At 38.8% G+C, this 27,372-nt stretch overlaps 3 protein-coding genes and 1 long non-coding RNA gene across 5 annotated transcripts; 1 reads left to right on the top strand and 3 right to left on the bottom strand.

Annotated features, from left to right (window-relative positions):
- Positions 1-1,019: 1,019 nt before the first annotated feature.
- LOC145430434 (uncharacterized) lies at positions 1,020-5,266 on the bottom strand. Its single transcript, XR_013911006.1, has 2 exons — positions 4,531-5,266; positions 1,020-4,090 (listed from the first exon to the last, which is right to left on the bottom strand). It is a non-coding gene; the product is annotated as an uncharacterized LOC145430434 (long non-coding RNA).
- A 3,063-nt stretch (positions 5,267-8,329) lies between these two features.
- On the bottom strand, positions 8,330-12,948 carry LOC113006945 (uncharacterized). Its single transcript, XM_080305755.1, has 7 exons — positions 12,340-12,948; positions 11,952-12,105; positions 11,680-11,752; positions 11,091-11,433; positions 10,512-10,607; positions 9,669-9,979; positions 8,330-8,541 (listed from the first exon to the last, which is right to left on the bottom strand). Exons 1-7 carry the CDS (start codon positions 12,384-12,386, stop codon positions 8,330-8,332), a joined length of 1,236 nt encoding a protein of 411 aa, XP_080161881.1. The 5' UTR covers positions 12,387-12,948.
- A 12-nt stretch (positions 12,949-12,960) lies between these two features.
- LOC145430435 (XK-related protein 8-like) lies at positions 12,961-19,636 on the top strand. Its single transcript, XM_080305564.1, has 3 exons — positions 12,961-13,569; positions 16,915-17,105; positions 18,771-19,636. Exons 1-3 carry the CDS (start codon positions 13,244-13,246, stop codon positions 18,911-18,913), a joined length of 660 nt encoding a protein of 219 aa, XP_080161690.1. The 5' UTR covers positions 12,961-13,243; the 3' UTR covers positions 18,914-19,636.
- A 1,633-nt stretch (positions 19,637-21,269) lies between these two features.
- Positions 21,270-22,733, bottom strand: LOC145430431 (uncharacterized). Of its 2 annotated transcripts, XM_080305563.1 has the most exons (5): positions 22,389-22,733; positions 22,209-22,277; positions 22,021-22,115; positions 21,479-21,605; positions 21,270-21,318 (listed from the first exon to the last, which is right to left on the bottom strand). In XM_080305563.1, exons 1-4 carry the CDS (start codon positions 22,458-22,460, stop codon positions 21,497-21,499), a joined length of 345 nt encoding a protein of 114 aa, XP_080161689.1. In that variant the 5' UTR covers positions 22,461-22,733; the 3' UTR covers positions 21,270-21,318; positions 21,479-21,496. The 2 variants fall into 2 exon arrangements, with proteins under 2 accessions (XP_080161689.1, XP_080161688.1); XM_080305562.1 differs by having other exon boundaries at positions 21,270-21,605.
- Between the last annotated feature and the right edge of the window lie 4,639 nt (positions 22,734-27,372).

Raw genomic sequence — 27,372 nt, 5'->3', positions numbered from 1 at the left:
TATTAAAATGGAGAGGGATCTGTCCTAAGGGCAGTGAGGGCTTTAACCTATTCTTAGGGCGTTTCATTGGGGCGCAGGTCCCTGCGGTGTCATTAGATAACTTCAATAATTCGCCTAATGGAGTCTCAGGGTTAGTTGGTGTGTGTGTGTGTCTAAGTAGGCAGTCGAGAGGGCTCAGAGTCAACTGTAAAGCGTCTTTAAAGAGAGCATTATTTCCGCTGATTTTCTCTAGTCCCTCAGTGAGGGGGAAACCGGATATGGGGTATCCTACTATTACCTGTTCTGGATCAGCCTTTGAACAGACATAACAGTTACTGTTTCCTAAATCACGAGCGGCTGTTCTGGCATTTTCATACCAGGCGTTAGCTCCTGTTCTAGAGGGCGCATAAGATGGTTTATTAGTGGCGTCTATGTTGCTATTTACTGATTTTAGGGAACGTAATGAGTGCATTAAGTAGGTGTCTTGCAAAATGGAGCATGAGGTCAGCAAAATATAACCTGCAGAAATGTGAACATGGTTGCAGTTTACAATACAAAATAGCAAAGAGAAATCCTAAGGTTAATGCGATAGATGTGATAAATAACCTAAATATATAAGAAAGTATATAAGAAAAACAGTTCTTCAGTTGTCTCCTGGCCTGGTCCCAGGTTCGAGAGACATTGAATAAGCGTCGTATGATGACAATGGGCATTTCATTTTCTCCATTATCAGGATGAAATGAGTCTGGCTTTATCAGGTTAGACATCATGTGGTACTTTTGGCTTTCTGTTCCTGCTGGATGTTTGAGTACCTTGTTGTTGTTCAGGTGAAGCATCAAAGAGCTCTCTGAGTCTTGGCTCTTTCAGGCGTTGTGTGTTAATCAGTGATTGTGTGTGTGTGTACATTGGATCCGGGCGCTGGCTCGCCTGAGATGTCGTCTACCCGTGTGTTTATTTGCTCTAGTTCCGGGCGCTGGCTCGCCGGAGATGTCGTCTGCTTGATCCGACGCCTGAGATGGTCCGATTGGGCTGGTCTTAACCCTGCTGGCATGAATCCACTGAGGTTGTCCGTCTGTGAGGATGCTGGTTCTTCGTCACTGCCAGTAAAGCCTGGGGGCTGGAAAACGCGGCCTCCCAGAGTGTCCTTGGTTTTAGTGGCTTCTCCAACATGCGTCTCCTTGTCTCCACTGGTGGAACTGTGGAGGGGAAAAGCTGAGAGAGACAAACTTTCTGATAGTTATTATTCAGTTTTTCTACCAGGTTGTGAACATCAGTGGACAATGCAATATACATCACCTTCTACTAGCGGTGCCCCTCTGGAAGCTGACCATGGTCTTGGAAATAGTCTTATTTCAAATGGAAATAATTTGGTTACTTCAGATTGAGTCATTCTAATCTCACACAGGACTTGAGTAAGTAATTTGACCCAGGTCATTAAAGTTTTAGCACATTTTTTAATTACTTCTCATGTGAATGAAGGTCCTCTATCACTGTTAATTTGGTGAGGTATTCCGAATCTGGGTATTATTTCATTGCTCAACTTTTGACAGACTACTTCTGCAGTTTCTTTTGAGGTTGGATAAGCTTCTACTCATTTACTAAATTGATCCACTATTACCAGTAAGTACTTGATGCTTCCTTGTGCTGGCATATGTGTGAAATCAATTTGTAATGTATGAAATGGAAAATCTGGTTATGGTAAATGCTGATGTTTTGCTTTTGATTTTCCTACATTAGTTCACGCACATGTTAGACAGGTTGCTAATATGCTTTTTACTGCATGTCATGTTTTCTCAATTACAAATCTTGATTTTATTGCCCCTATTACCCCTCTTTGTCCGACATGACTCACACAGTGAAAATGTCGGGCAAGGACTGGCATCAGGGAATATGGGAGGGCAATCAAACGCTTAAGATTTTGTATAAGCCATCTCTGTCATCTAAGGTACAGTCATTATTCTCCCAATAGGTGTAATCACATGCAGAGGCTTGCTCTTGTATGAATTTTAAATCAACATTTGTGTCTAAATAGTCTGGGAGTGTAACAAGTGGCAGCTGTAGGGGCACAGATAATACTTCCTGCGGAGGTGGGAGCTGTGATGCAGCTGCAGCCTTGGCTGTCACGTCTGCTAAGGCATTACCTGTTGCTTCGTCTGTGTCAGCTGTACTGTGTCCTTTCGTTTTTACAACTGCAACGGCCGATGGCAGCTGTATAGCCTGAAAAAGTCTTTGAACAAAATCACAATTTAGCAATTTATTTTCCATCAGCAGATCTAAATCCTCTCTGTCTCCACAATGTGCCAAAGTCATGCACAACGCCAAATGCATAGCGGCTGTCTGCGTAAATTGTCACATGCTTATCCAAATGTAGCTCACAGGCGCGTATTAAAGCCATGAGCTCTGCTTTTTGTGCTGAGTGAAATGGTAATGAGTGAGCCTCTAGTATGATGTCAGGCACTGTTACCACTGAATAGCCACAAAGAAATGAGTTGTCATTCGGCCTTGAACAGGACCCGTCCACATAAACCGTGGCTGAGTCTGAGATAGGTGTTTGCTCTAAATCTGGACGTGGTGCTGTGGATTCCTGTATACGTGTCATGCAGTCATCATCGTCAAGCCTGTCTGAGCCATCCTGTCGGTCAGAAGAACACAGCATAGGATCAATAAATGTGCTGGCGAATCAGGTGTGCTGCTCGCTTTTATAGTGAGATTTGCATATGTTGTTTAGTTATGTTTGCTAGAATGGTCGTGACCTGGTGATTTGTGTGTAGAATAGTGTCATGTGAGAGTGTGAGCTTCTCGCAGTCCCTTATCATGATAGAGCAAGCTGCTACTGCCCTCAGGCAGGCCGGCATTCCTGAACAATTCAGGCAGCACCTTTGAGTGGCGGAGGTCAGCACTCCCTGTAATGCATTGAAAGAGACAGTCATTTCTGTGGACCACAGTATTCGAGGAGGCTTGTCTTTTTTACAACAGTCACGCAGAATGTGGTCATGAAAAGAACAGTCTGGTATCCACTGTCTGCAATAGTTCACCATGCCCAAGAAGGACGACATTTCCTCCTGTGTAGTGGGACGAGGGACAGAGGTCACAGCTTTGACCCTGTCTGCAGTCATGGAACGTTTTCCGTGAGACAGTGTGAATCCCAAATATTGAACAGAAGTCTGACAGTACTGCATTTTCTTTGCTGATGCTTTGTGGCCAGTCTTTTGGAGGTGCTGGAGAAGCATGTGTGTAGCAGTTTGACATAGTTTTTCACTTTCAGCACAGAGGAGGAGGTCATCCACATGTGGATCAGGGTGCAGCCCTGGAGGAGTGAAGCACCATTGAGAAAGCAGCAGAGCTGTCTATCATGCCTTGGGGCAAACGAGTCCAAGTGTACTGCTTATTTCTATGTGTGAATGCAAATAACGGCTGTGTGTCACAGGTACTGAGAAAAAGGAGCGGAGCATAAATCCACCACGGTAAAATGTGTATGCAATGCATGTCAATATGCTGTGAACATCTGAAACGAGAGGTGGCAGAGGAATGTTGACTGCATTAATTTGCCTTAAGTCTTGTATGAAACGCCATACGCCAGGTTTGTTAGGCTTTGGCACAGGATTGACAGGAGTGTGGGCTTTATTACTCCTGTAGTCAATAAATCTCCTATCATGACATCTAGGGCTGCGGCTTTTTCCGTGGAAATGGGATGCTGCTTGACATATACTGCTTGTTGTGTTTTAATAGGTGTACGTGATAAAGTGTACAGTCAATAAATCCTATATCATTCTCACTTTTAGACCACAATGTCATATTCTGGTATTCAGCTGGCAATGTAACTGCAGAAATAGTACAGTGGATAGGGTAGGTTAGATCTATGTGTCGACATATTTCGTAACCTATGTCTGAGTTATGTAACAAAATCACTGTTTGACCTTCACTTGTGTGAGCAGTTATCATGTTGTTGAACAGTGTGAGAGAAACAAAAGTGTGGCTCCCAGTCATGGGATTACCTGTTAGTGGCGTCTGTACACGTTTTTTTTTGGCACAGTGTGTGACATAGAGTACCGGACAAAAAGGATGTTGAGTTCATTCTCTGCTGAGGGTCCAGCTGACACAGAGGATGTTCCTTCTCCATCATGTCGGTACATAGGGCAGAGAAAACATAAGCTGTTATCAGTGTCAGCAAACATTTCACCCTTTATGTTAAATTAAATACACAAATTCATTTTTGCTTTGGGTGTCTGCGGCTGCTGGAAAACTGAGCTAAATTTGCACCTCTAGCTTGTCCAACAGTGCATAAAGCGTTTTATGAATACTAGGATAGATTCATCAGGCTTCTGTTTACACATAGTTACTGCATTTAAGTCACTTTTGTCTCTGGACATTGTTAGCAGGAATTTCTTTAGATTCTTAAAGAAATCGGCGACTTTGTCATTATTTACCCTCCTTTTGTCCATAGCGGTAACATTTGATGCATCACGTCGCGGCATTCTATCATATTTTCTACAGGACTTTTTAAGCAGACTACTTTTCTTATCACAAATGATATTCAACATTTCTACTGACCTGTTTTCTGGCGATAATCGTTCGGGATAAGGCTCCGAAAAGAAATTAGAATGCATTGAACTTCTTAAGTTGTAAACAAAGTCAGTCACATAAGCACTCCCGCATGTTCTGGATACGTGATCATGGACGTCTTCACCGATTCGCGGACGTAGGTTACACGTAACCGGAAATGGGAGTTATACTGAGCCGTTATTTGAGACTTTATTTTGTATTTTATTAATTTTTGGTTTTACAGGTACTTTAGATTTTTTATCGGACCTGTCTGTGGTCTTTGAATAATTCTGACCCATGTTCAGTGATTTCCAGAGGGGTTTACACGCTAGGAGGATTTAGGTTAGTATTTTCGCTGCGGCACAGCTGAGGTCACTTTAAATTTATTGCTAGCAATTTTTTTGTTTGTGTGAGCAACTCTCACTTAGCGAGCAACTTCTCGCTTAACGAGCAACTTCTCGTAAAACAACAGGCAACTTCCTGTGTCTTTCTGCTTTTAATTTACTGCTTTTAACCCTTGTATGGTAATCGGGTCTGTGAGACCCGTTCAACTTCTCCCTGTGTCACTCTTTGGTGAGCAACTTCTCACTTAACGAGAAGTATTTAAGACAACAGGCAACTTCCTGTGTCACTCTTTCTGAGTGAGCAACTTAAACAAAATTAAAATATTCAAGACAACAGGCAACTTCCTGTGTCCACCAACACCACACAAGGGTTAATTTACTTTATTCGGGGACTGAGGAAGTCAGTCAGTGTATCTCTCTGGATCACTAAGTGAAACTTCGTCAGCATATCCCGTTTCTTTATGGATCAATCACTGAGAGAGGTATAATAGGTCTTTATATAAATATGAAAGACGCATATTTACCTTCTGTCAGTAATCCCACTTCTGACACCAAGATTGAAGGAAATTGCCTTCCCGGGTTTCCTCCGTGGCGTGAGCGATAAGCAGAGTTCTGTCCTTTCCTTATAAGATTCCTAATTATTTAAAGTAACACTCAGGTATGCCATTCAGCTGGGTTAGTTACGACGTCGGGAGCAGCTTGGGAGAACAAGGAAACACAGACTGCTTCAGGTTGTCTTCCCAAATCGACTCAAAGGTTTATTTGATACACAGCAGTTTATATAGATGAAAAAAGGTTCGTGTGTCAGCTTTCCCAGTTCAAACCGGTACAGACCAAATAAGGAAACGTCTTCCTGCCTTGTGAGCCAAGAAGTATCCTGTGTGTAGTTTATCAGTTCAGCTATAATTTATGATCATCCCAGCAAAATACACTCCTAGACATAGAATACAGAGTTCTTTCATCAGTGAATTCTGAAACAAACCACCTAGCCTTTAACGAGCCTTTTCCAGGAGATAAAGAAAAAGGGAGGATGGGAGTAAGGAAGTGGTCTCATCTCTGTGGCGTTTTCGACCTTCAGGTACCAGCTTGTGAGTCCTACACATTAATTCTTGGGTCACAGAGAAAGAGAAAAACAACTAGTAGATCGGCCTTATTGAGTAACAGTTTTCCTGTATAAAACAATATCCTGTAAATGCTTACCGTGGTATCAAAATATCATAACACTTCTAACATCCAGAAGTCTGCACAATGTGTTTCATAGTTTGTAACAAGCCTTTGACAGGTAAACATAACATGACCGAAAAAGCAAAAAAAAAAAAAAAAAAGAGAGAGAGAGAGAGTGTTGACATAAGAAGAGAAAATGCTCTCAATTATGGAGACAGGCAAATGGTTCATTTATGTTTGATGTGTGTTTATTCCTCCCTAAATATCGTCGGTGAAGTTCGCCATGCACGTCAGATTTTCCTGCGCATTTTTATACCTCTGCCAACAGAGAGAGAAAAAAAATCACATTCTAACAGACAGCTGGTGCTTAGAATACAGTTGAATAACTATTAAAAAACAGATGATATTTAGATGATAGTTCAGTCTAACACATGTGCCAGTGAACCATTAAACGTCTGTGAAACTATGCAGTTATGAAACGTAACTTTAACCTCAGCCAAACCGATTTGCTCAGTTGTAAATAAAACAGCGAAGTAAACGTGACCCGACAGACAGAACCTGAGTGAATGAAGTCCAGCGTTTAACCACTGAGAGCTAAAACTCAGCTGAGGTTTGAAAGCTGTGTGCTGGTGATTGGACATCAGCCGCTGATGAAGCTGTTCGCCTATAAAGTGCTCTGTAAGGAAACAAGCTCCAGCAGCTCTGCGCTCGGGGAAAATACTATATTTACTTATCTTGTGCAGTTAAACTGTGACTATCACCAGGTAACTAGGCGTGTTTCTTGAATTAGCAGCAGGTGTTAAACAGCTGGCAGATGAGGAGGAGGATGCATGCAGGTAAACTGAGGGTCTGCTGAGCTGATCGCTGGTTTCGTGAGAAAAATGTCAGCTCGTTCTTTATGTTACAGAAGCACAGAGACACAAGACCAGGCGGAAAGAGACGATCGTTCGGTGAAAAAGAGAATCTGCGAATGCAACATGTGGAACACGGAGAGTGGAATATGTAAACAAACCGGTTAATGTACCCCCTCGGTGCGCTCTGCATGCTAACTGTTAGCAGAGCTAGTGAAATCTCTGAAAACATCTGAGCACTTTTGCAAACATGTTCTATGTTGACAACCTGACCAGACATACGGCGCGACATTCGCGGCTAAAACACTGTTAAAAGTGTAGCTGGTGACAGAAAAACGGCCTGTGATTTGATCTGCATTCTGGGATAACTGGCTGCCCCAAGTCTACACAAGCAATCGATTATCTAGGATCGACCTGTTTTGACTTACTTTGCACGGCAACCAATCAAATGTTAGAGAAGCTGCACGGGCAGCGTTAACCCCGCCCCCTGAGTTTGATGGGTGAGGCTGACAGATAAAATTATTTCATGATGAGAGCCAGGCGTCAGGACTGCCAAAATGAAATAAATAAATATATCATTAAATAATTAATTAAATGTGTCAATAATTAATTAAATGTGTCAATAATTAATTAAAATGTGAAATACATAAATAATTAATTAAATATGTCAATAATTAATTAATTAAATGTGTCAATAATTAATTAAAACGTGAAATACATAAATAATTAATTAAATGTGTCAATAATTAATTAATTACATGTGTCATAACTATTTATTTAATTAATTAATTCCAATTTTAATTAATTATTGCCACATTTAATTAATTATTTAATGGTGTATTTAATTAATTCATTATGGCAGTCCTGGCGTTCCATAACCAAGAGCGCAACGATGTAATGGGAAACTCACAGAGACACTGCCGTATCCTTCCACTGACCGCTGCACACCTGCACCAGGGTAAACCTCCGCCTACTGCAGTCCTGCTTTACAGGTGAAAATAGAGCAACAGGACCGCTGAGTCTTTGACTTTATTTATGTTCTGCTGTGTTTTACTTGCATCTATTTGAAAGAGTGAGTGTAAACACAAAAAATTATTTTATTTTATGTGCTGGAATGTGTAGAAAATAGGTTTAAATGTTAAACTCATTTATTCAAGTCAGAGAATGTTGCATATAATAAAATTTTTGCTTGATGCATAAAGTTAAAAGATTAAAACTGATAAAACAAGTTAAAAAAAGAGACTTTTCCATTTGATTACATTTTGTATGATGGATTATGTAGAAAAAGTAGAATTGGGCTGAAAGATCTATTTATCACCTATTCAGGTTGTAAATCGTGTTTTTAAAAAGTAACTAAGTAACTAAGTAACTAAGTAATTAATTACTTTTGAAAATAAGTAATCAGTAAAGTAACGGGATTACTTTTTTGGGGAAGTAATCAGTAATTAGTTACTGATTACTTTTTTCAAGTAACTTGACCAACACTGCTTGTGACCTTGTTTCCTCATCAGTAATATGATCAGTGCTGACTTTTACATTGTCTGGACCCTTTTGAAGACACTCATACAAGAGTTCAGACAAGAAACATGGACTCTGTCCCCCGTGGGCAATTGACATTGCCATGATCTGGCCAGCATAGTAGTATCCATTATCTTTCATTGCTGTTAACAAATAAAATAAAACATCATCTCAAAAGCTTGCATCATTATTTTTGTTACTGTGGCATTTTTTATAGTACAAGTTACCAAATGTTATTTCTGAAAAAAATATTGCCCATACAGTTGTACCCATAATAGTTTGGATAATGACAAAATCATCTTAATTTTGCTGTGCACCACCACCTTGGATTTTAATACCAAACAATCAAGATGATACTAAAGTGCAATTCCTTCGAGGTATTTTATTAAAAAATGGCACCAGCTGATTAGGAATTACAGTCAATTTTATACATTATCCACCATCTTTAAAGATGGTTGCTTTAGACAAGTGATTGAAAGCTAACACCATTTTATGTATTATTTTTAATACAAGGATTAAAATTCTTTACAATTCTTTACAGCCTTACAGTCAGATCAGGTAACTGAGCTGGCTTGTTATGCTTTGGGTTATTATCAATTTACACTGTCCAATCAATTTAGCATTTGCATTTGGCTGAATCTGAACAGATTGCCCTTTACACTTCACAAATCACCGGTGATATCATTGACAACAGTAGTGGCTTGGTTCTATGGCAGCTACTCATGCTCGTGTCATAACACTGCTTCCACTATGTGTGACTTAAGCTATTCTTTTCTTTACTATACTTTTCTCCTTCCATCATTTTGGTTAATCTTGGTGTCATCTGTCCATATCTTCATAGTAGTATAGCATAGTTCTTTTAGATGTTTTCTGGCAAAGTCCTTCCAGTTATTTACTATTGCACCTTGTTGTAAAACATCTGTGTTTCCATTCATAAGTGCATCTCTTGATTGTTGAATTACACCATATCAGTCATTTGAATAATTACTTTTGAGAAATGAGAGAGCATGTATAAAAATGTCCAGAATTTCTAAATATGTAGTACTGTTTCAAACCTTTCAACTAAAGCAGACAATCTTCCCTTCAGTCAATCTAGGTTTAATTTTTTAAAATCCTCTGTGGTGGTACAAAAATTCTGTCATTGCCAAAAAAATGTGTTTAGTTAACTGTATGAGATACTAAACTCGTACATGTAATCACAAACCAATTGATGTGTAATGTATTGATGTAAAATAAATCAAATGGCAACAATTAATTAAATCATAAGTACCTTTAGAATTGCACGTAAGAACTTTAGCATTGGGTGGACCTTCAAAGATGCCAAGTTTGTCCTTGACTTCACAGAGGCAAAGTCGGAAGAACTCCCGAGTAGGTCCTCCATTGTCAACAGCACCCTCAGATATTCCATAGTCATCAGTAAACTTTACATCTATTTTTTTCTCTGGTGAAAAATTGGATCTGCCCATGGCTCTGGATGCTCCATCCCACACATTTCGCCTTATGATGTTGAAGCGTACAGTGCTGTCATTATTTACTCTAGTAACAATCTGCTCCAAGATTCTCTCTAAGCTCTGGACGTCACTGAAACATACACACACACACAAAAAAAAAAACAGTAAAGAAATATACTAGTCTCAATGGCAATAACCCACCAACAGAATAATGATGTACCATCCTTAAGACTGTAATTGATATTTAACAAAAAAGAGATACAAATCAAGAATGTTTGTGATAATGGAAAAAAGATTAAGTTTAAGTTAAATTAAGTTTACATTTTTATCTTGTCATAAATACACTAGTATTTATAAATAGTATAAATACACTATATAAATACAAGCAGAACAAGAAAAACAACAAGATCCAACACTGACAACCAACCTCCATTCAAAAAAGTAAAAATAAACCAAAACATATATCAAGTAAAGTATAAGTAATCTGATAGCCTTGGTAATCTTCAAATGACAACAGAAATCGCACGTTGCAGTTTGTAGTTTGCTTATTCAAACTGATCCAAAACTAGACAGTAGGTGACTCCTTTTCCGCAACAAACATAAAATAATGGTTAATATGTTGACCTTTCAACATGACATGTAAAAGTTTGTGTTGTACTGACCTTTCACTTGCACTTGAGTCTAAAGACCTTGAAATGGCTTCTTGGAGGTCGGGGTCATCTGACAGGTATTCTTCCTCAAACAGGCCAAGATATGTACTGCAAAGCCAGAATGTTTTGTAAATTATTTAGTTAAATTACATATAAATGATGTTGACATAATTACATTATCACAATACATAGATTGGCCACAGCATTATTAAAGTTGTGTGGGATCATCTTGACAGAGAACAGAACAAAAAGCCTGGAAAACTATTCCTGAACCATGCTTAAAGAAATTCAATTAAAAGAAGACATCACCATCAAGAAAGCTTGGTTAAGAGAGTTCAAGCTATGTTGAAGACTAAAGTAGCTCATATCACATTTTGAATTTTAAGCTCATTAAAATTCTACAAGTTTTTTTCTACTCTAATATACTGCGCTTCCATGTCTGTTTCTGGACAGAATTTTGTAGACTTCAGTAAATCACTGTGCTTCTTTCCTATTTTTCCAGCAAAATACAAAGAAAGCAGGGGTGGCTCATGACTTTTGCACAATATAGCTCAAAAGATTAAAAGATACAAACATGTACAAAACACATACCTGTAGGATGTGCTGGATAAACTTGGCTGGGTAGGTCCATTGGACACACTGGAGGTGTTACTAGAGAAGACACGTGTGTCACCAGTAACACTGGCAGAAGAACCCGCTGATAAGCCAGGTGTGTTGTAACTGACAAAGGCAGATGTTCCACTGGAGTAAGGCTCATCCTCATCAGTAGCAACGACAGCAGGATTGGTGGACATTGTGAGGGTGTCAGCAGAGATGGAAGATTCAACAGTACAAACATCTTGGGTTGCAACGCACCAGATGACCTCATCATCAACAGACATGGACTGTGCGTTAACAATGGGAATGGCTGAGGGAACTTCTTTAGAAATTTCAACTGTGAGAACACAAAGAACAGGAGTTTAACTTTTGAATAACATCTAATCACATTTATAGCTTTTGCTTTTCATGTATTTAGGGGTACATTTCTTCCTGCTCAAAATATTAAACTAAATTTAAATATGATTTTAACAAAGACTTGACACTTAACTAAAGACACAATGGCTGAGATGACTAAGTAACAGACACTGAACCAACTTAATTTACAGTTTATTTGGAGCGACTTTTAGATAGGAATATTTACCGCATTTGTCAGAATTCAACGTTTCTGTGAAATCCTGCCTGCTTCTATGGCTACTCTCTCCATCAGAATATGTCTGTAAATTAAAACAGAGAATACATTTCATTATACTGACAACAAAATGTCATAATAAATATTAGTAATATGTTTATGTATTATGTATTAAAACATAATACAAGTGACAATGTTTAAGGGAGTTTAAAATCCATCTTTGCCTTTTTCACTCTCATTTTATGAACATACATACATTTGCTGAAATGATCAGGATTACTTACTGATTCATTGTCCTCACATAAGATGACCTTGTCAGGTCTGACATAAATTGACTTCTGATGAAACAGTTTTTTCACAAGGTCTCCATTCAAAGTCTGTTTGGAAGTGAGTGATGGCTCAACTAGTTTGGTGTGGCATGCCAGCAAAATCTGTAGCCTAGGGGAGGAAGAAAACATAGTATATATGAAATTTTTGTTATGGCTAACAGACTACAATACAATACAATACATTAAAAGGCTTAATTTTTGTTAACTCTAAAAGATATCAATCCAGTCATCCGATCGGTGCTCCCAGATCCTTTTTGGAAATACCCAAAGTTGACCTTTAATAGTATAATAATCTAAGTAACAAAAAATATTTTTTTTTTATAAAAAAGGATCTAATGCTTACCTGCATCCTTCAAGAACTGGCTGGAAGGCAGTCCTTATTGCCTGCATTACTTTGTCTGAGTCCCAGTCACAGCTAAACTCCAGTGCAGATTTTATATGTCCATTTTCAAAAAGCCAAGCTTTTTTGTTACGCCTTGGCACATGTGTAGTTAGATGGTCTGGCAAGAGAATCACTTCTTTGGTGAAAGACTGAGCCACAGAATGTGACCTGCTTAGCTGTGCTGGAAACCTAATGGAGATAAAGGCAAATTAAACATTTCTGCATGTATATACTCACTGGTATTTTTGTTTACTTAGCTTCGTCGAGCAATTGAAACCTACGGGCTATTACTAACCTTCCACTAGTAATTTCAGTGCATTTAGTTCTGTTCTTACCTCTTCTGCCTTGGGCCCTTTCGAGTAAAAGGTTCACAATGCAGGTCTTAATGCTCAATTCCGATTTTTTGATCAAATCCGATTTTTTTGTCTGCTCGTTCACACTACAAATAAAATGCGACAGCAAACGCGCTCTAGTGTGAACGCTCAAAGCGGCCCGCATGCGCAAAAGAAGATGTCACACACAACGCGCTCTGTTTAGACCCAGAGCAACAGTATTGTTTGACTGATGGCCCTTAAAACCTGCATGAGCCGCGGTGGGCGTGGCCAACAATCACACAAACACACCCGTTCTTCTCTTTGGAAGTATTTTTTAGTTTTTAAACGTAATTTATTTGTCTTGGGGCGTAACATTAATTTACTGGAGCTCAAAATGTCAAACCCTCTGCAACTTCTCTTCATCGTGGTGAAGAAGACTGTGGAGCCACTTTGGGAGGAAAATAACGGTACACGACGTTAGCTGAAGGTTAGCTTCTCAGAAACAGGTAGCTCGAGTGGACAGCTAGCTGCTGAGAGAGGGAGGCTCAGCCATGGAGCCCGGAACTTTTTCAAAGTACTCCTGGACCGACTTCGTCTTCTCCGTGATCGGAGTGTGCACTTTTCTCGTAGACTGGGGCTCCGATGTTTGGGTGGCCACTGAGTTTTACTGCCGAGGAGACTTCTTCTGGTTCGGAGTCCTGGTTGGCCTCATGGTCCTGTCGTCCGTCGTGGTCCAGATGTTCAGTTGGTTCTGGTTCAAGTACGACCGAGAGCTGCCGGGCTTCAGCGCACAGACTGGGGCGAAAAGCGTGCTCTTCGGGGACAGAGTGAAGTTGTCTTGCCTGCTGCATGTTCTACAACTGGGCTTCCTCTTTAGGTAAACCCGCAGGTGCTTTAACGCAGAGTTCCCAACTCTCAGCTGTCACCGTAAGGAGAAGACTAAATGGCAGGATTTTATGGAAGTGTGGCAAGGTTAAAGCCGTTTTATTTTAGCTTTAACACTAGGTTTTTCATGTTTGAACAGCAACAGTGCACAGTCCATAAATTTAAAACTGAAATAAAATTTTAATTTGATAAACATCGGGGTAATGCAGCTGCTTGATTGTTCGGATGCGCGTCTTCTCCTTTTGAGTTTAAGACTCGTATTAAAACATATTTATTTGCTGAAGCCTCTGGCACTTTTTGAAAGGTTGGCTCTATTTTTCTGTTTTCTCTAATTCTCTATTTTTTTTTTTAATGTTTGATTTTATTTTCTGTTTATGCTATTTTATATGTACAGCACTTTGTGAACCCCGGTTTATTTTAAAGTGCTTTATGAATAAAGGTGTTATGGTATAGTAGTACCTGTTTTGAACATTTTAAAGTTTGGCACTGATAAATAAACTCCAATGTGCACTAAAACTCTGAAGTTTTCCCAGCCAAAGTGCACTTAAGAACATAAATGATTGACAAATTAAGATCAGACATTAGCTGGTCTCCAACTTGTAGCTTCATAGTCCAATGTGCACATAGGACAATATCACCTCTGCAAATGCGAATATTCCCACTAGTGCAAACATGTCTGAAGTGAACCATTCCCTTCTGTGGCTTCAAAGTACAGATTCTAAAATTGTACATGAAACAAGAAACTTGCAATAATAAACTTGTATTTACACTAAGTGTACTTTTACGTTCAAGCATAAACATACAGACAGTGTTTATATTGTAATAAAGGGGATTTCTGGATACATTTTTAACTGAAGTGTCAAATGAAATACCTGATGAGCACTCAGCTCAGTCCAGTGTTTACACAAAGATGCTCCCACAGTGGCTTCTTACAACCACAAATACTGTACTGTAACTATACAAACACTAGTCAGCCACAACATTAACACCACTTGCCTAATTATGTGTACATCCTCTCATGCTGTCAAAGCCTCTCAGACCTGCTGGGTTACCAACACAGGAGCTGTGAGAGCGTTTGATGGTTGGTAGGTTTATGGGTGTTCTCAGCAAATACAAAATCTGCTAAAGGTTTTAGTGTTGTGGCTAATGTATAAATTACGTTTGAAAAAAAATTGCATACAGGTTTAATTTTTCATTCTGTTTGAAGCAGGAATCGTTTGATAAGCTCAACCAAATCTGTTTGTGTGCTTTTTAATTGTGTTTTATTACTCCAGCCTGTTAGTAGCCTAAAGATTACTGTAAAGTGTGAGCAGAAAGACAGTTTTTCTATATAGGTGTTATAGTTCAGTTCACTTTAGGATTTCTAGAAATAGATTTAGAATAGAATTGTATTTATTCAGTATGTAATTATAAAAACTAAGCTATAAATGGTTTAATAAAGAGACTTGGTTAAAGAGTAAAATAAAAACAGCAATCTTACATTTGTACATTGTTTCTAGTGGGTTTTCTTTTTTACTAAAAGTGTGGGAGATCTGGATTTTCCCTCTAAATTGGAATTTGTTTTTGAAACACTGCAAAACTTGTTTCTGAGGTTTTAAATTACCTTTGTTATCGTGTGTGTGTTTTATTTTATCTTGTTAGAGTTGCTGCTGGAACCTTTTTGAATGTAAATTTCACTGTAAGTTCGTTCGTTCATAGTTTCTTTTCAAAAGCTGGTCAAGTGTTTTAAATCCACTAGCTTGGTTTCTACTTTTTTCTTTTGTGTTGTAAAGCGAGTTCAGCTAACCTGCTGATTTGTCACAGACACGAATGTTTTAGATATTTCTCTGCATTTAGCTGCCAAATCTAGTGTTATTGTCGCTCATCCATCCACTATCTGTTTAGCTTGTTCAAATATGTCATGTGCCAAGATACTTTTACTTTAGTATACATGCAGAGCTGAAAGCACATCCTTCTCTCAGCTTTTTCAGTAAACCTGCCTCCACATCATCATTTACATCATTTACTATATGTTGAAACTCTGTTCTGTAAAAGAGTTGATAGTGTTTGGAGCCACTTTTTGGCATGCTGTCAGCTGGTATGAAAAGTTAAGGGGATTACTTCCTGTTAAACATTTACCTCATCTGTCCCGTGCAATTATTAAAGTAGTACCTAAGTTAAGTCACTTCTTTTTGTTTTTGTGTCTTTCTGCAAACCCAGATTACGAGCATCCGCACATCTTTTTACTGTAAGTCATTGGCTTACAGTAAAAAGATCTGGGCTTCCCCTTTAGGTAAACCAGCGGGTGCATTAATGCAGGGCTCCCACCTCACAGCTGTCAACCTGTGCCAGGTAAGGAGAAGACTAAAGGGCAGGATTTCTGGATGATGCTTAAAATATCCAGAAAGGAATTTCAGTTTCAGTCTTTCTGACAGTCATCTAAAGACGATGTTTACTGTTAGCGGGATATTCGCCAGCAGGAGGTGTGTATGTGTGTGAATTAACACAATGTGCCTTTAAGATAAGTTTCAGGACACGGGCTGGTTGGTAGGAGGGGTTTTGAAACTCTCAAATCTTGAGCTTACTTTTGTTATCTGTCTATATAAGTTGTCTTTCAGCTCATGCATCACATGCAGCTGTGTTAGAGGCACGCAGAGAGACGGGTGAACATGTCAGGCACTCAGGCTAACTTAAATACTCCTGCTGGGACTTCCTCTTCACTTGTGTGGGCCTGCCGCTGTACCTGGTTGACATAGGGCTGGATATATGGACCGCTGTGTCCTTCTATAAGGAAAAGGCCTACGTGTGCCTTGCTGCTCTGCTGTTTCTGCTCCTGGTCTCGTCACTGCTCACTCAGGCTTACAGCTGGCTTTGGTATAGCTATGACAAGTTCAGGATGAAGACAAAGGTCGAGGGCTGGCCTACCAAGAGGCTGCTCAAACTGTTGCATGTTTTCCAGCTGGGCATCTACTTCAGGTAGTATTAAATTAATAAAGCGTGTTTAAAGTGCCTGTAGTGCAAGAACTCCATCAGGTTTGTGCATTAAACCACAAGAGTACAGATTTCATCATCTGTAGTGCTGTGGTTCTGTCAGTTTCATTTTATCTTATTTTTGAACTATTATGTGAAAATCAGCATTTATAACTTCCCGAATTCCCGAGTCATGCTTTAATTTTCTCTGTTTCACAAGATAAGCTACATTTTGTTTTCTTTCCTTCACTGTGTGTCGGGCAAACTGATTTCATTTGCTCACTTGCTTCCATAACAAGAATGCTTTCAGGAAAATTCAACTAGGTGTGTTTGACATTTGGATTTGCTTTACCTGGTTGTGACTCATTTATTATATTTTGGCTCTCAGGCACGCAGGAGTCCTGGAAAAGGCTGTAGAAAGCTTCCGCACAAAGCTCCCTGACCCTGAGGGTGTAGCTGTGTTTCTGAGCCAAGATCTGAGCATGTTGCGAATCGTAGAGACGTTTTCAGAGAGCGCCCCGCAGCTCACACTCATGCTCACCATCATTCTGCAGCAGGGCCATCTGGATCCTGTTACAGGTACAGTTTATTACTCGAGTTAAAGTCATGTATGTTTTGGGCAGAAATAGTGACACTGTAAAATAAATTCTTAATGAAAAACTAAATGGGGAGGCTCATTGCTACTTTAAAGTAAGTTTAAAGTCTTCAGATTATCAAAGATCAGCTCACCCATATTCACTTCAACTAAACCGAAGTATTTTTATGCTAGCAGTGTACTTAGACATAGAGTATGCACTTTTTGTACACAGTACAAATACAATATGCACAATACAAAAGTATTCAGCCACAGATCTTTGATCTCAGTGCCACCGTGTACAAAATAATTAAGGTAGCTAGCCACGCTGTCAAAAACATTTTTAAAAGAATGCTTTGTTCTAAAGAGCTCACTCAATTCAAGTGTGGTGCTGTAATATCAAGCCATAGTTCAGTAACCATTCAGTTTGTGAAATGTCTCCCCTCCCAGATATTCCTTTATCATCTGTAAGTGAAATTACTCCAACCTCAGTGTTTAGGAACCTCAGCAACCTGGACAGGAAGTGGCAGACCACATAAAGTTACACAACAGGGTCACCACGCGCTGAAACATTTTCCGGCGCTCGGCTAAAAGATTCAAAAACAAAGCCATGTTTATTGTACTTACATGTTTTTGTTTAAAGTATTATTCCTGATTAATTTCTGCCACATGCACAAAAATCTGATAAGAGTGAGAGACCAAAAACATGTATTTGGCCTAGAACGATTAGCCTAATCCAAACAAATACAGACACATGTTCTTCTGTGCCACAGTTTTAAAAAAAAACTTTTTTAAAAAAGTAATGTAATTTGTGTCCTTTGTAACTCCAGCTACCGATCACATGCATATCAAAAAATTTCTTGTGCAGGAAAATCCCTAACCATTAAAAGGAACAATGCTTGAAGAGGAACCCAAGACAGGTCATTGCCTTCCACATGACCCTCACAGAATCAGCTGATTTCCTTGTATAAGAACTCTGGCATATTTGTTGAAATCATGCAAAACTTTACCTTCACACTACAAATGCTTTGTGAGTTACAGGCTGGTGAAGTACACGGGAGTGGTTTTAAAGGTGATGTTGTTGATCTTCGATAACTCTTAAATACAGGCGATATCCACGTGAATTATTCAGCGCTGAAAAACATGTTTGAGCTCAAATCAATTTTACACCCACTTCAAATGTTACAAATTGAAAACAGATTTTTTTTAAATAACCACTAATCTAATGGCATAAACCAGTGTTTCAATCACAAACCTGGACCAGTTTAATATCGGTGATGCTTGGGATGCATGGGATCCTTGTTCTTCTTCCTGATCATTCAGTTGGGAAAACTTAACAAAGTGCTTTTCAGGTTATTTTTATGTGAGTGATGGGGCCTGATCCAAACAGTTCTACCATATCAAAGGTCTGATTTTTATCTGCATTTTGAAGCCAACATTTTCAAATGTGTTTTTTCAGACCTAAAATTTTCATATGTGACTCTGTTGAAAACTGAGGCCTATGCTAGACTTTTGCACAACCTGAACCTAAAATTTCTCTAAATATACCAAAGTTATGATACATTAAAAGTTGTTGATCTGGGACCAGGTTTGCTTGTCGTTATGTGGAGTGGCACACTTCACAACATTTCTCTTTGCTTGTTCTGACGCTGCCTCTCGTTCTCCCTCAGTTCTGAAAGCCGTCGGCTCAGCCTCGGCTATCGCCTTCACTGTGACGGCCTACCATCGCTCGCTGCGCTCCTTCCTGCCTGCCAAAGAAAACCAGAAGATAACCTCATCAGTCATCTACTTCACAATCCACTCCCAGTTTTAGTGTATCTCCACTTTCCCCCCTGTGATCCACAGCCCAAATTACTGTATGATTCAGAGAAAATTAACAATAAAATTTACCCAATTTACTCAACTGTACTTTTAATGTCCTCATCTTTGAGCTCAGATTACAGGAAAACTTTAAGAGGTGACGCAGATATTTCACTGGATTATGACTCTGGGTGACCCCCACTCTGCACCCTGTGATCCACAGCCAAAATTACTGTACGGATTTCCAGAAAATTGATAGTAAACTTTGCACAATTTACTGTACTATACTCTATATATTCTCATCTTTGAGCTCAGATTACAGGAAAACTGTAAGAGGTGACACAGATATCTCACTGGATTATGACTCTAGGCTGTCGCCACTCTTCACCCTGTGATCCACAGCCAAAAATTACTGTACGGTTTTTGAGAAAATTCATAGCAAAATCTTCCCATTGTGCTTTACTGTACTCCACATATTAACATCTTTGAGCTCAGATTACAGGAAAACTGTAAGAGGTGATGCAGATATTTCACTGGATTCTGACTCTAGGCTGTCTCCACTCTTCACCCTGTGATCCACAGCCAAAATTACTGTACGGATTTCCAGAAAATTTATAGTAAACTTTGCACAATTTACTGTACTATACTCTATATATTCTCATCTTTGAGCTCAGATTACAGGAAAACTATAAGAGGTGACACAGATATCTCACTGGATTATGACTCTGGGTGACCCCCACTCTTCACACTGTCATCCACAGCCAAATTTACTGTACGGTTTTTGAGAAAATTGATAGTAAAATCTTCCCATTTTGCTTTACTGTACTCTACATATTGACATCTTTGAGCTCAGATTACAGGAAAACTGTAAGAGGTGACGCAGATATTTCACTGGATTCTGAATCTAGGCCATCTCCACTCTGCACCCTGTCATCCACATCAAAAATTACTGTACAGTTTTTGAGAAAATTGATAGTAAACTTTGCACAATTTACTCTACAGTACTTTTAATGTCCTCGTCTTTGAGCTCAGATTACAGGAAAACTGTAAGAGGTGACGCAGATATTTCACTGGATTCTGAATCAAGGCCATCTCCACTCTTCACCCTGTGATCCACAGCCAAAATTACTGTACAGTTTTTGAGAAAATTGATAGCAGAATTTACCCAATTTACTCTACTGTACTCTATATATTCTAATCTTTGAGCTCAGATTACAGGAAAACTATAAGAGGTGACACAGATATCTCACTGGATTATGACTCTGGGTGACCCCCACTCTGCACCCTGTCATCCACAGCAACAATTACTGTATGGATTTCTGATAAAATTAAATCCTATTCCATTACCAAACAAAATGAGTTCATTGAAGTATTTGCTTAACTACAAGAAATTTCTTTCCACACACAATTTAAATTTTTCAAAATGTCATTCACACACCACCTCAAGTAGCAACTTTAGTTTTAGACATTATTTATTCAGTGCTTAATCACAACAATAGTCACCTTAAGGCACTTACATAATAAGTTAAACCTTACAATAATACATACAGAGAAAAACCCAACAATCATATGACCCCCTATGAGCAACAGTGGGAAGGAAAAACTCCCTTTTAACAGGAAGAAACCACCGGCAGAACCAGGCTCAGGGAGGGGCGGCCATCTGCCTCAACCGGTCAGGGTGAGAAATTACATTTCTCAGATTACTGATTTCTCATATTACTACTACACAGTTTAGATATATTGTTATTCATTATCTGTCATCACACAAATCAACCCAAAAAATCAAAAAGGAAATACTTGAAGTACGTGCACAAAGCAAGAATGTTATACACATTGTGTTTTACACATGTGTTCCTCAAAACACCAATAACAACTATAAGCAGATTATTCAAGTAGCTTTCACCGCATGTGGAATTAGGTTACACAAAGCACACACTTCCACTCTGTCTTCTGCGTTCTGCTGAGCTGTTCATTTGTCATGTCCAGGCATTCAGAATGGAACCAGCGGTTGCAGTTATCACACTGGATCTGTAAACAAAAACATATGAACTTTCATAAACACATTACGTAAATAATTCTATGTTTTAATCAATTACAATCTTTAAGACACAGAGTCAAATACTTTGTTGTAGATAACATAAAACAATTTTTAAATATATATATATATATATATATATATATATATATATATATATATATATATATATATATATATATATATATATATATATATATATGTATGTTAGTGTTCATCAGTTTGACACAAATAAATATGTCCATTTGAAGAAGATATTACACACCGGAGGCCTCAAGTATTATCTGTGCAAATGTCCTTCGTGCCTGGGCCATCTCTTTTTTTGTCGTCAAAAATGTCATTTCTGGTTTATTTGGGAATGCTTCCGTTACTACTTTGACCATCTGAAATAAAAAACCCCAAAAACAATTAATTGAAAACATCTGCAAATGTTACACTTCCTGTTTACACAATTTAACCTTTTAAGATTATTTTAACTTCCCCCACCCCATCTTCTTATCTAATTTCACAGAAAAATATTATTGCGTTAATGTGGTACCATACCATGATGACCATTACTCCTCAGCTAGAACCATCCCGTTGAAATGGATGTGTCAGTACTCCTCCTCGAAGTCTCACATTCACCCAGTCTGTTTTGTTGTAGCATGTCCTCCTCATTTTGAAGTATTCACTTTGTGAACATAACATACATCACATTTATATAATAATGAAAGATAAAAGTCACACAGAAAAAGACACATATAGTACATATCACTGTTTTTAATGGTGTGTCAGAAAGCCCTGTGCTCTACATTATGTTAGATGAAGTATCAAAATTATTAACATGTTCTTTTAAATCTACAAATGTTAACTGTCTCAAATGTATCACTGCTTAAACACTGTCAGTGTTTTTTTTATTATTTAAAATTACATATGTGTGTAATTTTGAATTATTTTTTTAAATTCTTTAAAGAACTGATAACCACAGATTTTATTAAACTTTAATCTACAACCATACGTTCACCTTTAGAAAAAGACCTCCTAAGTCCTCCTGTCACTTCTCTAATACTTCATGTTATTATATACATGTAATAACGCATAATTACCGGAATCTTTTGGCTGCACGGTCAGACTCTTCCTGCTCCAAAGAGTTTCTTGAAGGATCGACCAAATACAGACAGCTGTCATCTGCATTTATGTACTGCGATAGATATATAAATTTAAAAAGTACATAAATTTTCAATAATGTGTTATTGAAACAAACTGTTTTCACAGAAATGCTGCTCATACTAACCAGAAACTTCCAGTGTATATTTCCAATGTTCACAAAGGATAAAACGGCTCTGTAGTTGTCAAAGTTCACCTGTGACATATTAGGAATTAATTACAAATTTGCAACAATACCTTTTCCATTTCGAGACATTAATTAACTTTTAAAAAATTAATTCTAGAATATATAAAAAAATTTTTTTACCTTGGACAAGCTTTGTCTCCTGATTAGTTCTCTCTCTCCATAGAGGATCACACCGCTCGTGTAGTGGTTCATAATGTAGATATTATTCCCCTGATTTAGCCGAATGGCCCAGTGGTGCAGGAGACTTTCAATGACCTGAGGAGTATAATAAATAACCTTTTATTACTTTGTAAACATGATAAAGTTTTGGAATACAAAGTTTAATAAAGATTTTTTTTACTTACGTATACTCAGTATTCAGTCATGAGGATATGCCTGGAATGTCGATCTAAAGTAGTACTTACTGAATGTGTAGGGAAAAACTAATGTTCTGCCCCAGCTTTAACGTTAACCTTATGCAGTACTTTTTTTTTTTTTAAATAACTAGTTTACATACCTCTCCAAAAAGCCAGCTGTGTGGTCTAAGGGTCAGGAACTCACTGTGACGTATGACAAAGTTGTTACCTCTAATCTGAGATGGGACCACAGAAACAACAACTTCCGTTTCCTGTTGTTTCCACAAATATGCGACCTGTGTTTCAACAAGACAATAGTAACTAAATTCAAATAATTCTTCTTATGAGAACATTCATTGTAATCAATTGCAACGGTTTTAAATCTAACTCAAAAAAGTATTTAGTCAGCCACCGATTGTGCAAGTTCCCCCACCTAAAATGATGACAGAAGTCAGTAATTTGCTCCAGAGGTACACTTCAACTGTGAGAGACAGAATGTGAAAAAAAAATTCATGAATCCACATGGTAGGATTTGTAAAGAATTTATTCGTAAATCAGGGTGGAAAATAAGTATTTGGTCACCTCAAACAAGGAAAATCTCTGGCTCTCACAGACCTGTAACGTCTTCTGTAAGAAGCTTTTCTGTCCCCACTCGTTACCTGTATGAATGGCACCTGTTTGAACTCATCATCTGTATAAAAGACACCTGTCCACAGCCTCAAACAGTCAGACTCCAAACTCCGCCATGGCCAAGACCAAAGAGCTTTCGAAGGACACCAGGAAAAGTATTGTAGACCTGCACCAGACTGGGAAGAGTGAATCTACAATAGGCAAGCAGCTTGGTGTGGAAAAAATCAACTGTGGGAGCAATCATCAGAAAATGGAAGACATACAAGACCACTGATAATCTCCCTCGATCTGGGGCTCCACGCAAGATCTCATTCCGTGGGGTCAAAATGATCATGAGAACGGTGAGCAAAGATCCCAGAACCACACGGGGGGACCTGGTGAATGACCTGCAGAGAGCTGGGACCAAAGTAACAAAGGTCACCATCAGTAACACACTACAACGGCAGGGAATCAAATCCCGCAGTGCCAGACGTGTTCCGCTGCTGAAGCCAGTGCATGTCCAGGCCCGTCTGAAGTTTGCCAGAGAGCACATGGATGATACAGCAGAGGATTGGGAGAATGTCATGTGGTCAGATGAAACCAAAGTAGAACTTTTTGGTATAAACTCAACTCGTCGTGTTTGGAGGAAGAAGAATACTGAGTTGCATCCCAAGAACACCATACCTACTGTGAAGCATGGGGGTGGAAACATCATGCTATGGGGCTGTTTTTCTGCCAAGGGGACAGGACGACTGATCCGTGTTAAGGACAGAATGAATGGGGCCATGTATCGTGAGATTTTGAGCCAAAACCTCCTTCCATCAGTGAGAACTTTGAAGATGAAACGAGGCTGGGTCTTCCAACATGACAATGATCCAAAACACACCGCCCGGGCAACAAAGGAGTGGCTCCGTAAGAAGCATTTGAAAGTCCTGGAGTGGCCTAGCCAGTCTCCAGACCTCAACCCCATAGAAAATCTGTGGCGGGAGTTGAAAGTCCGTGTTGCTCGGCGACAGCCCCAAAACATCACTGCTCTCGAGAAGATCTGCATGGAGGAATGGGCCAAAATACCAGCTACTGTGTGTGCAAACCTGGTAAAGACCTATAGTAAACGTTTGACCTCTGTTATTGCCAACAAAGGTTATGTTACAAAGTATTGAGTTGTATTTTTGTTATTGACCAAATACTTATTTTCCACCCTGATTTACGAATAAATTCTTTACAAATCCTACCATGTGAATTCATGGATTTTTTTTTCACATTCTGTCTCTCACAGTTGAAGTGTACCTCTGGTGCAAATTACTGACCTCTGTCATCATTTTAGGTGGGGGAACTTGCACAATCGGTGGCTGACTAAATACTTTTTTGCCCCACTGTATGTGTCAAGCAGGTACACAGGCCTTTTGTTTTGCATATTATTTTATTTCCACTTTAGGGAAGCTGTTGGCGTCTTTTTGTTTTAGTAATGTCTTTGATCTGGCTCAGCCGCCCGGTTCTCGTCCCCAACATTTTTCTTTTGTTAAGCTTACTGTTATCAGGGAATGGTAAATGAACAGTAAACCTTGCCTGATTACTAATATTTCCGTTTCCCTCTCATTGATTTATTTGGGTTGTCATGGAAGAAGTATTAAACAATGCCTTTTATTAGAACATAAGCATTGATATGCAGTAATTGTATTTGAATTAGTTAAATATGAGTGGGCAACTCTGACCATGACAAGACTGCATTTACTTTAAGGAATTAATAAAAAAAAATGTAGACATATTGTTGTCATTATTTTTACTCTTCAATTTGATGTGTTTTTTCTTTAAGATAGTATCAGAAGTTGCTCCTCCACCATGAAAAAAAAACAGCTGCATGTATTCTTTTACTACATCCACGATTCTCCTCTGTGGTCTTCCTCACTCATCCTGTTTGGAGCTTAATGTTCAACATCCTTTATCTATTAAAATTACAGAAGTAGAAGAAAGTAATCATCAGAGCAGGAATCATGATAAATGATAAATAGATTACCAGTACATGAAAACATAACATTTGCATAATTTCTCTGATAACCCTGCATTGGATGGGTTTATTAACGGTGGGCTGAAATTGTACTATAGTCTGCTGATGAGGAACTTTTTTGAATGTTGAATTAAATGTCCTCCACAATCTGTATATGAATTGTCATTAAAACCATAGAGATTCTTACTTATAAAGGAAAGAAAAGTGTGACAATGCCCATCAACATATAGTGTATATTTTTTGAAACATTACAAAGATACATGTAATTCTGGGTTCACCTGAATTACAGATTAGACTGGTGGACAAACAGAGATGCTGTGTACAACTGGTGACAGCATCAGTGACAGGGATGCCAAAAGGAAGAACAAATTAATCAGCAAGGCTGGAAGCAGAATTAGGAGGCGTCATAGTCAGCTAGGGTCAGAGATCAATGAACAAATTTCCCACTTTCTTGGATAATGCATCACCCTCAAAAGGATTCAAAATTTGGGCCATCAAGAACAGTTCAGGAAACCGATTTTATTGTTTCGTCTGTGAAACTGTATAAATGAAATGTAAATTATGTTAAAGGCAAACACATTTGTAAGCAATAAGAAACAAACATGCTTTGCATTATGTCTTTAAACATCTGTATGGACTTGATAAAATATTTATTAACTGAATTTAAAAACATGTCTTACATAGTGGGAGTATTTCTTTTACTGATGATATTACATCCATCCATCCATTCGCTTCCGCTTATCCTTTTCAGGGTCGCGGGGGGTGCTGGAGCCTATCCCAGCTGTCATAGGGCGAGAGGCGGGGTACACCCTGGACAGGTCGCCAGTCTGTCGCAGGGCTAACACATAGGGACAGACAACCATTCACACCCACATTCACACCTAGTGGCAATTTGGATTATCCAATTAACCTATCCCCACAAGCTGCATGTCTTTGGACGGTGGGAGGAAGCCGGAGTACCCGGAGAGAACCCACGCAAACACGGGGAGAACATGCAAACTCCACACAGAAAGACCCCGGCCTGATGTTGGAATTGAAGTCAGGACCTTCTTGCTGTGCGGCAACAGTGCTAACCACCGTGCCACCTGATGATATTACAATGATATGTATTTTCTGTGACTAAATAATGCTCTAACACATGGCAATAACAGCAGATGTGGCAATTTTGTAATTTGTTGTATAAATTTGATATTATTTTAGGCAGTATATTTTCTTAGCCTTTATCATACTCTGTCAACACAGCAATCTCAGAAACCGTACAGTATATTTGGCTGTGGATGACAGGGTGCAGAGTGGGGGTCACCCAGAGTCATAATCCAGTAAAATATCTGTGTCACCTCTTACAGTTTTCCTGTAATCTGAGCTCAAAGATGTTAATATGTGGAGTACAGTAAAGCACAATGGGAAGATTTTGCTATGAATTTTCTGGAAATCCGTACAGTAATTTTGGCTGTGGATCACAGGGTGAAGAGTGGCGACAGCCTAGAGTCATAATCCAGTGAAATATCTGTGTCACCTCTTACAGTTTTCCTGTAATCTGAGCTCAAAGATGAGAATATATAGAGTATAGTACAGTAAATTGTGCAAAGTTTACTATGAATTTTCTGGAAATCCGTACAGTAATTTTGGCTGTGGATCACAGGGTGAAGAGTGGCGACAGCCTAGAGTCAGAATCCAGTGAAATATCTGCGTCACCTCTTATAGTTTTCCTGTAATCTGAGCTCAAAAATGTCAATATGTAGAGTACAGTAAAGCAAAATGGGAAGATTTTACTATCAATTTTCTCAAAAACCGTACAGTAATTTTTGCTGTGGATGACAGTGTGAAGAGTGGGGGTCACCCAGAGTCATAATCCAGTGAAATATCTGTGTCACCTCTTACAGTTTTCCTGTAATCTGAGCTCAAAAATGAGAATATTAAGAGTACAGTAGAGTAAATTGGGTAAATTTTATTGTTAATTTTCTCTGAATCATACAGTAATTTTGGCTGTGGATCACAGGGGGGAAAGTGGAGATAAACCAAAACTGGGAGTGGATTGTGAAGTAAAATAGTGTCAGGACAGAAAACACTTCGTTTCTAAGCCAGTCGGCACCTATACCGTAATATGCGTAAGAGTAGTGCAACCACATTTTAGGTGCGGCTGGCGGGGCGGCTA

This window comes from Astatotilapia calliptera, chromosome 8 (genome assembly GCF_964374335.1).
Source record: "Astatotilapia calliptera chromosome 8, fAstCal68.1, whole genome shotgun sequence".
Lineage (NCBI taxonomy): Eukaryota > Metazoa > Chordata > Actinopteri > Cichliformes > Cichlidae > Astatotilapia > Astatotilapia calliptera.
The sequence above is the reverse complement of the archived record's forward strand: the minus strand, read 5'-3'. Positions and strand labels throughout refer to the sequence as shown.